Raw genomic sequence first — 15,006 nt, forward strand, 5'->3', positions numbered from 1 at the left:
AGGGTCGGACTATGTAGAATTACTGCGAGAGCCGAGGTAGGCGCTTCTGACACGTGTCTTGCCCTCGTAATGGTGATAACTACCTCCGGCAGAGAAACAAGACTAGGAGCCAGAATACAACCCATGGGAGTAACAATGGAAGTATCCATCATCCTTTCCCATCCATTGGGGCTTTTAAGATCCACTCCTTTTCCTCAAAATTTTGAAGAAAATTAAGAGGAGCTACAAAGGACACCACTAAAGACAATTTACAAGCTAAAAAAGTGGAAAGATGGGGATTGGAAAATAACTACCTTCCAATCTGCATTGATGCAGCACAATTCGTAACTGCGGCACAGTTTGAGAGAGTCGACACTTTCGTCAGATTCAGTGTTTTCCTCAGGAATTGGATGTTTGCACATGTTGTATTGTCTTTTTTTTCTTTTGGTGGTAAGAAGAACATTTGCAGCAGGAGACTTCTCGAGACTCAACACATTGGTGCATGCTATAGGGTCCGCAAATGCCTCCCCACCCGCATCCTCCATCAGCGATTTGTAAGCGGTGGGTTTGCTAAAGCCTGGACGAGGCTCAACAGCAATTGCCGGTCGCTTTTCCTAGGCGAATTGGCTGATACACATTTGATAGAGTAGCTTCTCGGCGTTTCGTCCATTTGCTGTCAGGTCAACAATGTCCAGCTTTTTACGGGAGTTGTTCCCACCTCCGAAACTTTACTTCTAAGGAATTCATTTCTAATAAACACCTCCAGCCAATTCGGTTCAGATGTCCCCTTTCACTGGTCAGCTTGTCGAATTTATAGAAGCAATAATTCCTAAACAGGCGACTAGTATCACTGACCCTTCCGTTGTGAGTCTCAACATCTTCACCCTGTCAAGTCTTTGTAACTGACTGCCTCAAAGTTGTAGGAAAGGGCGTGCTCCAAAAGCCACGCTGATGGTTAAGTGATCAAAGGCTGCAAATGGAACAGAGCCGGTAGAAAGAATTCAAACTACTTCTCAATCTAAATTTTTATTTCACCTTAATCTTTTATCCAACCACTGTAGGGCAGGAGGCTCCATTATTAGCAATACCTGCGATACCGGTTTCGGTTCGTGAGAATTCTCTATACCGGGTGCAGATTGTCAGATGTTCGATGTGTTAATGCGATGTTTGGAAGTTTAAAAGCAGGTTGGTTCTTTATAATCAGTTCTTTTTCTCTCTCTCTCTCCCTACGTCAACTTAGAACGCATCAGTGCACCTGCAATCTGTACTTCCATCAAGAAAGGTAATTTTGAACTAGATGGTAACTATGGTAACTTTTATTCGAGTGTTCACCCACCTGACGTTGACCCATATATTTAATTTGGCTATCTTCTATGTCCAAAATCAAGGGGTTTGATAATACCTGTCAGAAAGTATCAAGAGTGTGCCGACTGAAAGTGTTAAATGGACTTTTCTAGTCTGCCGAGATTCCTCTCCCAAGCCGCACAATATGGCCCCCATTCTGGTGGTGCAGGTATGCACAGTCTTAAAGAAGTAAAGTGCCTCAACAGCTTATCGTCGTTTCTAATCTCCCCGACTCATGTGTAAAATCTATCAGGATCCCGACTTGAAGACCGCTGTGATTGATTGATTGCTTTGATTCCAATGGTGTCAGAAACCGAGATTGTTTTTGAAATATTCTGGGGAAGTCGAAATGCTTGATGTAATTCATGTCTTCACACTTCGACACCGCGTGCGAGTATTATCCACTTAAATCGTGATTTGTGTGTTGAAAACAGTTGGGAAGACCCAATCCTTCATAAGGATGTTATTCTTGAATCGTATAAGTGAGATATAATACCAATACAAAGTAGTACTGGATATTTATTGGAGTTAGAGATAAGGATTGAGTCTTTACGAAGCATGCGATCCTCCTAGAAGCAGATTTCAAGGAATGCCACCTCCAATTTACTTTCGGATTCTTACAGTACAAATCCTTCATAGCAACGTGGTATGGATAGCTTGCAGCTTCAACGAACTGTTTAATTGGTTGGGATATTCTCAACCCATATACAACACAGTGCATTCACTGACGATATGAGAAGTTCCGTCTTGATGAGCGAAGGTGTAGGAAGCCTTTGGATTAAAGTTGAAAAGTTGAGCCACCAAATGGATGAGTAAAAATCCGGATTGAAACAAGGAGATTGTGGAAAAAGTAGTCCATTTTAGGCAACCGAAAAACCAAATATATCCTCACAAACAGGACTAAAGGTCTCTTTTCAATCAAGTGTTGTGTTGGTTTTCTTTAGCACGCAAAGAGCAGTCGCGTCACAGCGCAGAAAATGCTACCACGACGGGACTGCATGCAGTAGAACAAGCGGAAGCATACAGACGCGTGGTTGTCAAAAAGCTGCAAAGAATTACGTCTGCGTGTCAAGTGATGGCACTTACTTCATGTCACTGCTAAGTGCAAGTATTAACGTCGCATTCTGTGTGATGTGCTCACGTATCAGGGCTTAGAATCCAGGGCGTCCGTGTCCACGCCTCAAGTATAAGACGTGCTTACAGAGCTTGTCGCACGGCGTGCACAATAAACCGTCTCAGCTGGGAAGTTTGCCATCTTCTCTCTTGCTCAAGGTTATTTCCACCTGTATGGATCCCCAAAGAAGTACTTCTTTGCGGAGAAGAGGAAGTCTCCTGAGTAATACCATTGTATTATAAAGAATCCCGGGTATATCATTCCACTAAAGTACACATCAAAGCAGGGGAAAGAGGCAGTTGTCATTAATGACGACCCGAGATGTCTTAAGCGCGTAGGCAAACCTTCCCGTGTCGAGGTATTCCAGGTGTTAGCGAGAGGTTGTGTGTGAAAAGCAGCAAAGCAGCTCTCGCTTCTTGAGGCGTTCTTCCCCTTCAGAGTCCCGAATTGAATTGAGCGTCCTGATTGTGGGGAAGGGAGTACATCAAGTTTCTTCTCCCGGGCAGCTAAATCTACCCGCAGATTCCGGAAGTGGAAGCCACACCCAGAAAATCAAGTGCACAGACATCTGAGCTTAATCTTATGCAGTATTTACCCTGCGATGCCATCATTTTGAGAAGCCTTCCCACATTGTGAAGTCAAGGATGCCCGTGAAAACAGCCTCCCAAACCAAAGAATTATAACAAGTTTTTCTTCAGGGTTAGGGTATATTGAAGGGTCAGAAAGGACGAAGAAATGGAGGAAGATGGCAGAGAACAAATGAGGGAAGTGGTCTAGGGAAACTGTTCAATGAAAGATGATGGCCGAGTGAGAGAAGACTAACCAATAAATCAAAAAGGACACCCAAATCCAGAGAGTTTTGCCCGAGAAGGAAACGCGGGGAACCGAGGGGCAGGGAGACAAACCACACGAGATTTTTGTCTTTTCATACAAAAAAGAGAATTCTACTTTTTGGTAATTTCATAGTTAATCTTCCTTTTCCATTAATCTTAGGGGCATCTTTTTTGGCTTTTCAGACACATGGATGGCCGGGGAGGGGATGACGAAGAATGGAAGGACGTATAAATGATCGAGATCAAAGATGAACCAGGAGCAAAGTACACCTATGTTGAAAAGAAAGAGGGGAAGCAAGACATCCATCATGACAGGACCGAGAAAAAGAGGAAAGATGAGACGATGTTATCCAAGTCATCTACCCCGCCGAGGGTTCCATATTGCCTACTGATGCGGTCGCATTCTTCGAAGATGTTGCAGCCGCGGCAGCAGATGCGCCAGCGCCAGTAACAGAAGCAATGGGTGGACTCCTGTTTGAATGCGGTACCCTCTGATGATGGCCACCTTTACTAGACTTGAATTTTATCTTGCCACTACCACTGCTGTTAGGTCGTGAGTGCACTTGTTGAGCCAGTTGTGCTGGTTTTCTGTTGACTGTCTCTGCACTCCCGGTTTCTTTCACAACCGCGTTTGTAGAGTCATCCCTACTGGAAGAGGGTTGAGCTGACCCCAAGCTTGTATTTTTATTAGTCGCGGTGGAAGTGGCGGCAACATTTTCATCATTGCCTACGCTTTCCGGCGCAGGCGGTGTGGCTGTTTTTGTCCCCGTTGTCTCAACCACCGATGCCGATGCGGTCGCAGGAGCCACTAAACCGACAGATGCATTTGAGCTGTTCACTGGGTTAACTGATGAGAGATTGGTGGGAAGGGAGAGTATATGCATTGGTTGTTGCTGCTGTATAGAGATTGGCGGGTGCTGAGAAGAAACAGAGGAAGAAGAAGTTGACCTAATTTGCGTCGGCTGGTTCTGTGGAGGCCAAGCAACAATGTGCGGAGAGTACTGTAGATGTATACCGGTGTTGACTAAAGTCGCGTTTGTCACCTCTGGAATCCACGAATCATAGGCGTGTGTGGGGTAACCATGCACAAAGTGGGTGGACGAGGCAGCTTCATGAATGCTTTGGAAATTGTAAGGAGCACCCGGAAGCTGGAGATTCAAGACATTAGCCGCCACACTTGTCGCTGATGTATTTTGAGGCGGTGGTGGTGGCACGGACGCCGATGGAGGAGGCGTTGCCCGACGATGTTGCTGCTGATGGTGAAAAATTTGCGACTGGTGAGCGTGAGGAGTTGGAGCAGTGGACCTGCCTTGACCGGCTGAGAAGGGATTCTGACCAAAGGGAACTGGAAAAGCAGGCACCGGGTTTCTCTGGTTGATAGCCGCGAGAGTGGCCGCTAAGTGCTGTGGCATGGCGGCGAGTTGAGAAAGTAGATGCGGAGCAACCTGAGCCGGATGATGATGTGGTGGAGGAGGTGCAGGCTGACTCAGGTTCATCCCAGCCATAGCTGCGTTGAGAGTGCTTATGGCTGATGCGGCGGCAACGGGAGCAGCTGCGGAAGGTGGTCTAGTTCCGGGGCGAACGAATGCGTTCTGTGTTGGATATATAAGGGTTGCATCCAACGGGCTCGGACCCTGGACCCCATAAATTGAAGGAGCCAGCATTGCGGAAAGATTTGAAACAAACTCCAGATCGGCTGATGTGGATGGTACAGGACGTTCAGTCATCCCGCTACGACTTAGGCAACCATCAAAGGAGGCACGCGTTCCCGCTTCAGCTGGCAAAGTGGAAGCAATATGAGCAGTCTGTGTGCTGCCGGGATCTGAAGGCATGAATATGCACACATGTTAAGGGAATGGGCGATAAAAGAATGAATTTAGAACCCGAAGGAAGACTTACACCCATCTATACGCCGCAGATAACAACGACCATCAGGAGCATTCAAAACACAGAGGGTGCTGCTCCCATTTTCAACAGCCACCTTCATATCATCAATCGTGGTACCAATGGAAGCTAGACGCGGAGCTTCGATTATTTTATCGATTGCAATCGCGCAGTTATCTAGCATCATCCCACGTATCGTTTGATCACGGTCCAAGTTTTCTCTTGAAAAATAATAATGCCTAGCGAATAATAAATAAGAAATCAGACAACCTGTACTTACGTAAAATATAAGATATAGGCCGACTTAGAAGGGAAGAGAAAGTAAGCATCTCTTCTAGGTGATCGCTGTGCGAAAGCACGACCATCTGAGAGGAGACCTGACTCCGCCCTTACATCAGGCGACTCCTCAGTCAACAGAGACTTCAACTCGTCCCAGGATATAATACGGAAATCCCTTTCCGAAGTACCGAATGTATCGCTGGATGGCGAGTTTAGAGGCGGCAGACGAGAGTACCTCCCGTAGAAGTCGGCAGCGGGTACGGGTACGAATGGAGGCGGCGACAAAATATGTTGAGGTGGGAAAACATTATAGGATGCCAATGGAGGAGATGGTTGATAGGATCCAATGTTCCCAGGAAAAATATAACCTCCTTGTGTCAACAACACGTTCTCATTACTCATAATTACTTCTATTAAAAGTATGTACAGTATTTACGATAAACTTGTAAAATGGAAATTCCACAAACAACGCTTCAGACCTATTTACAATCGCATTCGCCCAGAAATTAGCGCCTCACGGCCCAGGCGACTAGCACACTAGCTCGCATAGGTCAAAGTATCCGCCTTGTTTAAAAGCCACAAAGTATAAACAAAATTGCCCACAAAAAGTAATAGTTTTAAAATATAAAAATAAAATAAAACTTTTAATGCAAAATTTTTGATTTGAGATCATAAGTGTCCACAGACGGTAAAGCCTTAAATTGGTGTGTTAAAATGCGACAGCGAATAATCCTCCCGATCAAGCTATACGGCTCGTCATCTATTACTTTAAATGAAAGGTACTCCGCTACATTAATGCATTTGTTTTCAGATTTCGCAGGCTAGAAAGCTCTGCTTCTCGAAGGACGGCGGCAAACCCACTTGGAATTCGAGTGAGTTTGCATTTCCTTTTGATGCCCAATTTTTTATAGCGTTCCAATGCCCAGAGAACTCCAATCGCTCTTAGATTAGGCCAACAGTTCAACAATTCTTCTAGGGGTCGGGGGAGGCCACGAAAAGTTGACAGACGAGAGTATGTTGTTTCGTCCGTTACGGCGGTTAAATCTGTTACATGTTTTTGCTCCTTCTAGTTGAGGTTTTCGTTGTTTTACTCTTTGTCACTCCTTATGTGCTGTTGAATCACGTATTTCAACTATCTAGATTCACCTCCTAATTGTTCTTTAAGGAACTTCGTACATGTTTTGGTCCTTATGTGTACCTTTTTCACGCTTCTCTCAGTGGGCTTTCATCTCAAACGGCACCAGTTTTTACACCAATTCATCGTACTGTTCCTCTTACCTCTGGTCGTGGAGGAAATTTCCGTGGCGGTGGTGGTGGTGGCATCCGTGGGCGTTCAGTTCTTACCCGTGGGCGTGGGGCACCGCGCGCTCTTGCTAAGCGTCGAGGAACGCGTCGTTTCAATCGGGGTGCGGCTACGAACCCGCAGCAGATGCGTGCTAATCTAGACAAGGAGTTGAATGAGTACATGGGCGGTGGAAAGTGATAGCCCGCTACTCTTTGAAAAAATCACTTAGTCTCCTTTTTCCTCATCTCTTCTTTATTTATCGTTATTCATTCTGCCCTTGAGCCTTTTGCTAAGAAATGTAGACAAGCGGACACCGTGAAGCAGTATGCTTTGACCTCGGCATTTTTATCACATGCTCGTGTACTATCTGTCTATTAATTTCCCACTCATTCCTCCTCTTCCTATGTGTGAATTTTTGTAATAAAATTAGAAGAATTGACTGCAGTTTCCTTCAATAATTTAAAACGACGAACTTGCGCAACTTTATTCGATGAGTCCTGATTGCATTCGGAGAGTTAACTCAAAACCAGACAAGTAGATAACCAGACGAGCCCTCGTTTGACGTAGGTTGTGAATCTTATTGGTATGGAGGAAGTAATCTTTTTATGAATACATACTTTGGTGTTGATATGAGAAAAGTATAAACTGCTTGAACTTGTAACTGGCTGGCAGCTTGATGGAACTACTAGAGGGTGGGAGGGTACCTTGCGAGTCCTGGGTATTGACCCATTTGGACTGTTAAGCACAACCACTGCGGTCTGGTTCCGGAATGCTCAGCCACCACTTATAACCAATGGTATGGGGCCCTGAGCCTAATGAATGAGTGAGAAAGATTTTGGTGTGCTACGAGGCCCGTAGTGATGGAGTTACCGCAAGATACACACCAATCATGTGAGATTAATCTTTAGGAAAAACCGGTCTAAGAGTTATTAGTGAGCATGCTAAACCGGATAAATTAAATGCCAAATATAATACCAATAAATGGTGGTCCAGAATGACTTGAAGCTGAATAAAATTTGAGCAGAACAAAGTTTCGATTATGTATGTCTTTTACCACTCGAGTCTCCCCTGCATTCGTAGTACTATGGTGGGGTTGGTGGGCTGGTAACAGAAATGATACAAAGTACCGTGAAGTGTGAATGGCGACCAAAAGTGTGAAAACTAAGAAAAGCGTATACCTATGCCCGTAAAATAGGGGAGCTTTTTACCCTTGAAGACAAGTAGTTGATTTTCTCAACACCGATGATGCGTTCCTTTCATTCCGGTTGAATGGACAAGTAATTAGAGCTGCGTAGCCTGAATACCAAGCAACTGTTACAAATAATATGCACTCACCTTTTAACTCAGCCGTTTTGTTTGTTTTCGGTAATCATCGAAAACCACAGATCGTTTGTGGGAGAACAGTGACAGCATTAGGCCATCCCTTCTACTTGCCTCATTTAACACGATTTGGTCTTTACCTCCTCCTTCTAGTAACGCACCCGTGTAGTTATTTAAACCCTACAAATTAATCTTAGCTTCCATTACTGTTCGACTTACCTGTTTACTATCACCTTGGCAATAAGTAAGGAGGTTGGACTGTTGGTTGGTCAGTCGGCTGTAGTCAGACCACGTAGATGTACTATCCCCTACTCATATTTCACCAAGACATTGGGAAGAATTTCTCGACATGACTTTAGTGGTCCATGATCTTTTTAGTCGAGTCTGCATCTCTCCAAATCCCCGATTTAGACTTTACGCATCCGTTGGCCTGAGTGAAAGCGACCCTAGACCACTAACCTTTGATCGCAGACTTACCGAAAAATTGAAGGTACAGCAGTACTCTGCAATGTCGTGTTCGAACTCCAAAAGTAATGCTTCAGTTTAGATGTAGAGAATGATTTGAATTTTGGGAGCATTGGCAAATCAAGGGAGAGAGGAAGGTTGGAGCCCACCTTAACGACGTGGCAGTCGTTTTGACTCAGAAGACGTTTTCATATGGCGAATGCAGTTGAGTATTTTGACACCCAGTTTGGTGTGATTGCGTAAAGCCGACGGCAATCTTATTCCAATTCCAGATTCATTGAGGTGAATTAAAAGAATCTAAAGCACTTGATGGTGCTGATCCATCTACCTCCCACTGACAAATGGTCCACTGTGCCAATCACTATACTTCCCAGTGCCCATCCCAAAAGTAGGTGGGAATTTGAAAGAGAGGGCAAGAAAAGGTCACTTCCTTCTCTTCTCCTTGATACCTTACCTTCACGCTAGAAGACGAGATGGAAGCATGATGAAATTGCGTCAATGTATGAACAATTGTCCAAGGATAATGCAGGATATTGCCTCCTCCTTCCACCTTATTTCCAACGTAAAGCGTTGCCTCAATCCAGTGAATTGCAGTGCCATGAAGTGTTTGATTCCACAACCAACAGCATTCCTCCTTCCTCTGACTTTTCGGCAGCAAAAAGAAAACTCGGTTCGGGCCAATTCTAGTCCCCAACTATCTATTTTCCCTCGCAAGTTATGGCATGACAACGATACCAAGAAGAGGTTATAGCCAGTTGGATAACTTGAAGGGAAACGAGAGATGAAGATGAAGTGGTACCTTCCCTGAACCAAAAACCATAAATCTCCTCACGGTTTAGTTTTCCTAAAGAAGCAATCGGGACTTTTGTTAGCTGGGGCGAATGGGATACCTTTCTAGGCGAATAGAATTTAACTTGATGGTTCCACTGTCACTGCGTTTTTTCGCAGTTAACCTCCTGTCACCTGCTTATTATACATACACACACATGGACGTCAAACCTGCCAAGTGCGCCAGCTGTGCTTATTTCGTTGCAGAGAATGGCTTGAATGTTAGCACCTACTAGACACCTTATATGTGGTAGCGTTTGACTCTAAATAAGCATGTAGTGTTATCGCCATTAGCAACCGCGGTCATTTTACCCCTTCAGAGCATACAACTGTTCTCTGATGGTATTGCGAGACACTGGTGCGTGGATGAATTTTTCATTCAAGTGCGCAGAAGGGTGAGTAGTCAATCAGCACAAGTTATGTCCGCATAGCCAAATGCTAACAGTGTATCGACCGAACTGAAGGCTGCTGACGCACCTTGACGGTCTTGGCATTTCTGGAGTAAAAGGCAAAAGTTTTGTGCCCGGTCTGATCTCCTTCAGTGATGCTTGCTGGCATTCCTAAGCATTTTGACAGATTGATAGCGCATGAACACTGTGCTTGACTTTAAAAAGGATGAAGAAGAAGAGAGGATGCTGAAATGCTGTTAGGTGTGGAGTTAAACACTTTATGGCACTGTAATTCACTGAATTGGAGCAATGCATTAAAATGGCGCTGCGTTACATTGGAAATAAGGTGGAAGGAGGAGGCATTATCCTTGGGAAATTGTTCATACATTGACGCAATTTCATCATGCTTCCATCTCGTCTTCTAGCGTGAAGGTAAGGTATCAAGGAGAAGAGAAGGAAGTGACCTTTTCTTGCCCTCTCTTTCAAATTCCCACCTACTTTTGGGATGGGCACTGGGAAGTATAGTGATTGGCACAGTGGACCATTTGTCAGTGGGAGGTAGATGGATCAGCACCATCAAGTGCTTTAGATTCTTTTAATTCACCTCAATAATTACCGAAAACAAACAAAATGGCTGAGGTAAATGGTGAGCGCTTGCAACTTTTGCGAGGCATTGAGGTGACGTGATTTTAACTACCCGTCCAATTTACAATCAAATATTTCGGCAAAAATATGAATCGTATCTGTCGTACTTACCCTTCACACGGCACAGCATCGACTGTTTAAAGAAATGCAGCCGTAATGAAAATGGAAAAAGGTGTCTGCAACCACGTGTAGCCTTTCCTTTTTCGATTTCCTAGGCGGTCATGTTCTCCTCCTCGTTGGCTGATATACTTGGAGTACCTTAATGCTCATTACGATGCTACAGTCTGTCCCGCAGGACGGAAAACACCGCCGCCGTATGACCCCGACACTCCCCACTACACAGGTGGCTATCAAGTTCGTGCACGTCCTAGAACACGCGTCCGCGAGTAGGCAAAGCTAAAGAGCATGGCTACCAGCTTGTAATGTCTGACGGGCCGCAGTTTCCTGTCTACGTCAGTTGAAGGCTCCGCTCAACTTGTTTGAAACTACACATGTGCCTACTTTTGCCTCCAAATGTTCGATAGATCTACGAGGACCATTGGGATGGAGCATATGCAACAAAATCAAGTTGCTACCAAAAAAATTTGGTTCTTGACGTGAATGTGCGTTGCGCGTGGTCAAGTGCTCCAGAATGCATAAAAGACTGCACTGACTGTCGCCCTTTGAGCGCAAATCCCAACGCGGAGGCGTTGTCGTGCTCTTCCCTGTCGAGTTACTGGCTGAGCACGAGGTGTACGCACGCACCTGATGACTAGTGCGATGGGCGTCAATACTTGCTGAAGGCTTCCAATTCATACATATTCCATAAATTCCGGGTGCTTACCACTACTGGCGTTGCTTACGTATTCTACAGCAATTTTTGAGAGCGATGAGGTAGACTCCATTCTTTGCGCTTAACCATTCAAGTTGGCCATTGTAGAGGGCCCTTCTAATACTCCCAGTCCTTGGTATCGCTACCAAGCCACCACACAAATCCTACACACCAGGAAGACCCAAAACCTACTTCTCCAGCTTCCGAGTCCAATACTCTTGTATTCCAAAACGAATGACGGAGAAACTTCACTTCCTATTCTGACGTACTTCAATGCTTTGAAAAAGGATGCTAGAGCCCGCTTAACCACCAACAACCACAGCCTGCAATTTAAACAGTAGAAATGGGTGTGAATCACCCGAGGGACAGACACATACCACCACCATCCATAAACGCTACCTCAAGTTCGCAGCTCTGTAGGATTTGCACACAAAAAGAACACCAACCAAGCCCCTGAATGGATTGCATGCTATCAAACTAAGGGGAAAACAAGCACAGCGCCTCCTAGCTGTGATGGCGCCACCCACGTACCCTTCAGAGAGTACACACTGGTTGCGAGCTATTGTAACCCGAAGAACCCCCTGACACAAATCCCCAGTACTTGGTGAGCTACCCTCCCATTTTCGGAAATATGCTGGACTTTTCTGGAGTCCTCTAAAAAGGCTCCAACCCATACATAGCGTCAGTTATAAAAAAGCAAATTGGTAATTTGAAAAGGGACAATTAAGAGGATGCTAAAAATTTCACACACAGACAAACGAGATACGACATTAAAGAGGCTGTGTACAAAAAACATCAGTGATGGTGTCGCAATCGCGAGGGGAAAAAGCGGGGTGAAACGTAGGGGGCCCCTTCTCCACCCAAAACCTTTCTTTCCACGTTTAACCCAGAGGATTCTCACGATCCGCGGCGAATGACTCGCTCTCCTCTACGTTGGTGAAGTCGAGGAAGTGTGAGGGTCGGTGAATGCGGTGGTAAAACTTCTTCGGCTTCAACGGCTGGAGTTCGTACTTCATATTCGGATTGTGACGCACACCTGCGAAGGAGAAAATCGAAACCATATTTCAGTTGGTGATCATTTAATAATTTTTAAAGGATAAGAGCATTTGTAAAAAATCTCCCAAACGTTCACACAACAGCCAAAAACAACACACGAAAGAGATAATTGAGAGTTTGGAAAAAACTCATAATAAAAACGCATTGCAAGGCTGAATGAACACCTAAAACCGTCTATGCACATTCGCTGTAAAATCATGACCAAAATGTAACACAAACATAGGGCGTGTTCACATCTCTGAAAACCCGGACGGAATTTCCCAATACCATGCAGGTACAGCCTAGTGTGATCGGCAGTAGAACTCGAAGTTCAAAAGCATCAGATGACAGCGCCAGCAAAAACGGTGGAGCCAAATTGGCATCCAGTGCTTAAACAGGGTTAAACCTATGAAAGTTCAATGAAAGCGCGCCGTAAAATTACGAATTTAAAAACAGCCTCCTCAACCAAAGTGGAAGATGAATATGAAAGATGTATACCCATGAAATTGTAGTTCCAGGAGCCCTGCGCAGGCACCATGAAGAAACCGAGGAAGCGATCGGAGAGGAGCATCTGAACGCGTTCGTAATGGCTGGGCAGATAGCCCTTGGGATTGTTCCCCTTGTCGGTGTTCTGGCGACCCCACTCGTACCCACCCGGGGTTAGTTTGTAGGCGCAAAGGGACACTGAGCCCGGTGTAAAACTGCAGGTGATCACTATGGTCCGCTCACCATCGTGCTCTGCGAATAACTTTGCGTGTGTTGTCACATCCTGTGGACAGAAAAAAAAAGTTACATAAGGAAAATGCTATTTATGAATTTTTTAAACATGGCGACAAAACCCTATCCCCATGGTGAAATAGGCTGACGATCACATGAATTGCCGCTAGGACCAAACAATCCAAGCGGGTTAGCATGAATGATGAAACCATGGTGGGGAGACGTTCCTTAAATATATGACAATTTCATAATAATCCCCACTGAAAACAGTATGGTTCTTAAAACGAGTACTGCTAATGGAGGCCGATTCGCGGGCTACTCGCCTCAAGTAATCATAAATGCTATTCGTATTCCACAGTTTGAAACCAGCTATACTATTAACAGAGTGTGGAAGTAAGGTAGTGAGAACTCAGGCATATAGTGAGGAAACGAACGAGATGTGGCGGCACTAACAACAGCTCTATGAAACCACGATAGTTTCTCCACATACATGCTTAAGCTTGCAAACTACTGACATTAATGCATTGGTTGAGTTCTAGTAACAGTCGAAAAAAGAGCATAAAGGTGGGGGTAGGTCTGCCAATCTACTACCTGAGGTGATAGCTGAGGCAGTTCGTTGGGCTGAGTGTGGATCCATCCAAGAGGTTCCATTTCGCGAAGGTACTCATCTTGGGGAAGGCCCTCAGGAACGTGAACTGTCTGGTGAGTGCCCCACTGCGGTGGCATCACGATGCAACGAATCTCCTTGATTTGATTATTGTCTGGTGGTGAGATGCCATAGAGATAGCCACAGATCTAAAGCAGAAAAAGGCCTCCAAGATAGAATATTGTGATTGATACGATTTGTCAGTAAAGCAACTGGCAATTCAAACTACAAAAACCGCCAATTTGTAAGGTGGCATTTTGGCTTTTGGAAGGTAAAACGTTAAGGAATGTGTGCGTAGCGTAAGCGTGGATGTAGAATATGGATGTGTAACTCTCGCGCGGATGTAAACACATCGTTTCATCATTCACACTACATACGACCAACAGCTGCTCTCAACGCATTAAAATAACCCTTAATTACTTTAATGTGTCAACAGACACGCTATTCTTCACTATCAAGGCTTCCACATTTATCGAGAGTTCCCAAACGCGATGCACCACCCTCAAGTGAGTCTTCATCATAAGTATTTATTTTAACCATTTCTGGATGGTACATTCTCCCACTGCACCTTCCCCAAACACCCTGCAAGTCCAACTAGAATTCGCGCAAACCAGACAGTCCCGAATCACAACCCTCAAAATCAACCAACATTTTGTGGTAAAAGGCTTCAATATGTTTACTTTGCTCATCTTTGGGCACCGACGTCAAACTTGCTTAACCGAAAACTCGATCATGTTGATCCCTCGCTTTGGCCTCATGAGCAAGGCCAGAAATAGTCAACCTTGGCACACCAATTATCAAGAGACAAACAAGCCAAAACGAACAGAGAAGTTAGAAATAAAAAAGAAAGCACACCTGAGCTCGTAGATCAGAAATGGTGATGAACTTCTTAAGGACATTCTTGGGCAAGATGTAGGTATACCCGTTCTCTTTAATGTCATCGGAGCTGACGTAGATGTTGTTGGTGCGAAGATAGAGATTAGTAGCAGAGATGGCGCGCACTCGCCACTCCGTTTTGCTGCTGAAGTGCTGCTTCTCGTAATTGGAGGTAGTGGTGGAGATGATCTCTTCCCCGTGCTTGTTCACCGTTTTCGTAGTGGTGGCGGTGAGTTGCGCCTGGTCCTTCGCCGCCTTCTCAATCTCTGCTATCTGCTGTCGCTGCTGTGACGGAGCCGAGATCTCCATACCCAGGATGATATCGCGGATCTCCGACTGGGTCAGCGAGGCGACGTTTACACTGTAAAGAATGATGAAGACGAAAAATTAAATGAAGAAACCTGTTTTGAAGAGCATTTGGAGGAAGAAATGTAGCTCCATCAACGTAAGAACCAAAACATGGATCAAAAAACCGTTCACCACCGCCATGATTGTTTGATTGTGATAATTGATTATGTCAATGAAGAGATGAAAAGGTGTGCAAAACGACTTTACA

At 45.0% G+C, this 15,006-nt stretch overlaps 3 protein-coding genes across 3 annotated transcripts in view; 1 reads left to right on the plus strand and 2 right to left on the minus strand. All coding sequences in view use genetic code 11, as the record gives it.

The window, feature by feature from the left end:
* Positions 1-2,807: 2,807 nt before the first annotated feature.
* Positions 2,808-5,835, minus strand: EGR_05258 (hypothetical protein; the record flags this gene model as incomplete). The annotated part of the gene is made up of 4 exons (XM_024494507.1): positions 2,808-2,898; positions 3,634-5,092; positions 5,170-5,393; positions 5,435-5,835. 4 exons carry the CDS (start codon positions 5,833-5,835, stop codon positions 2,808-2,810), a joined length of 2,175 nt encoding a protein of 724 aa, XP_024351128.1.
* Positions 5,836-6,484: 649 nt separating this feature from the next.
* On the plus strand, positions 6,485-11,113 carry EGR_05259 (hypothetical protein; the record flags this gene model as incomplete). The annotated part of the gene is made up of 4 exons (XM_024494508.1): positions 6,485-6,556; positions 6,599-6,912; positions 10,581-10,719; positions 11,033-11,113. 4 exons carry the CDS (start codon positions 6,485-6,487, stop codon positions 11,111-11,113), a joined length of 606 nt encoding a protein of 201 aa, XP_024351129.1.
* A 180-nt stretch (positions 11,114-11,293) lies between these two features.
* Positions 11,294-15,006, minus strand: part of EGR_05260 (Pre-mRNA-processing-splicing factor 8) — a gene marked incomplete at both ends in the record, with an annotated part of 21,522 nt that continues 17,809 nt past the window's right edge. Inside the window, 5 exons of the mRNA XM_024494509.1 lie at positions 11,294-11,340; positions 12,078-12,212; positions 12,710-12,980; positions 13,520-13,723; positions 14,430-14,811. Of these exons, the coding sequence (XP_024351130.1) occupies positions 11,294-11,340; positions 12,078-12,212; positions 12,710-12,980; positions 13,520-13,723; positions 14,430-14,811 (1,039 nt within the window). The remainder of the gene's footprint in view (positions 11,341-12,077; positions 12,213-12,709; positions 12,981-13,519; positions 13,724-14,429; positions 14,812-15,006) is intronic.

Source organism: Echinococcus granulosus (genome assembly GCF_000524195.1).
Source record: "Echinococcus granulosus chromosome Unknown EG_S00037, whole genome shotgun sequence".
In the NCBI taxonomy this organism is placed as follows: domain Eukaryota; kingdom Metazoa; phylum Platyhelminthes; class Cestoda; order Cyclophyllidea; family Taeniidae; genus Echinococcus; species Echinococcus granulosus.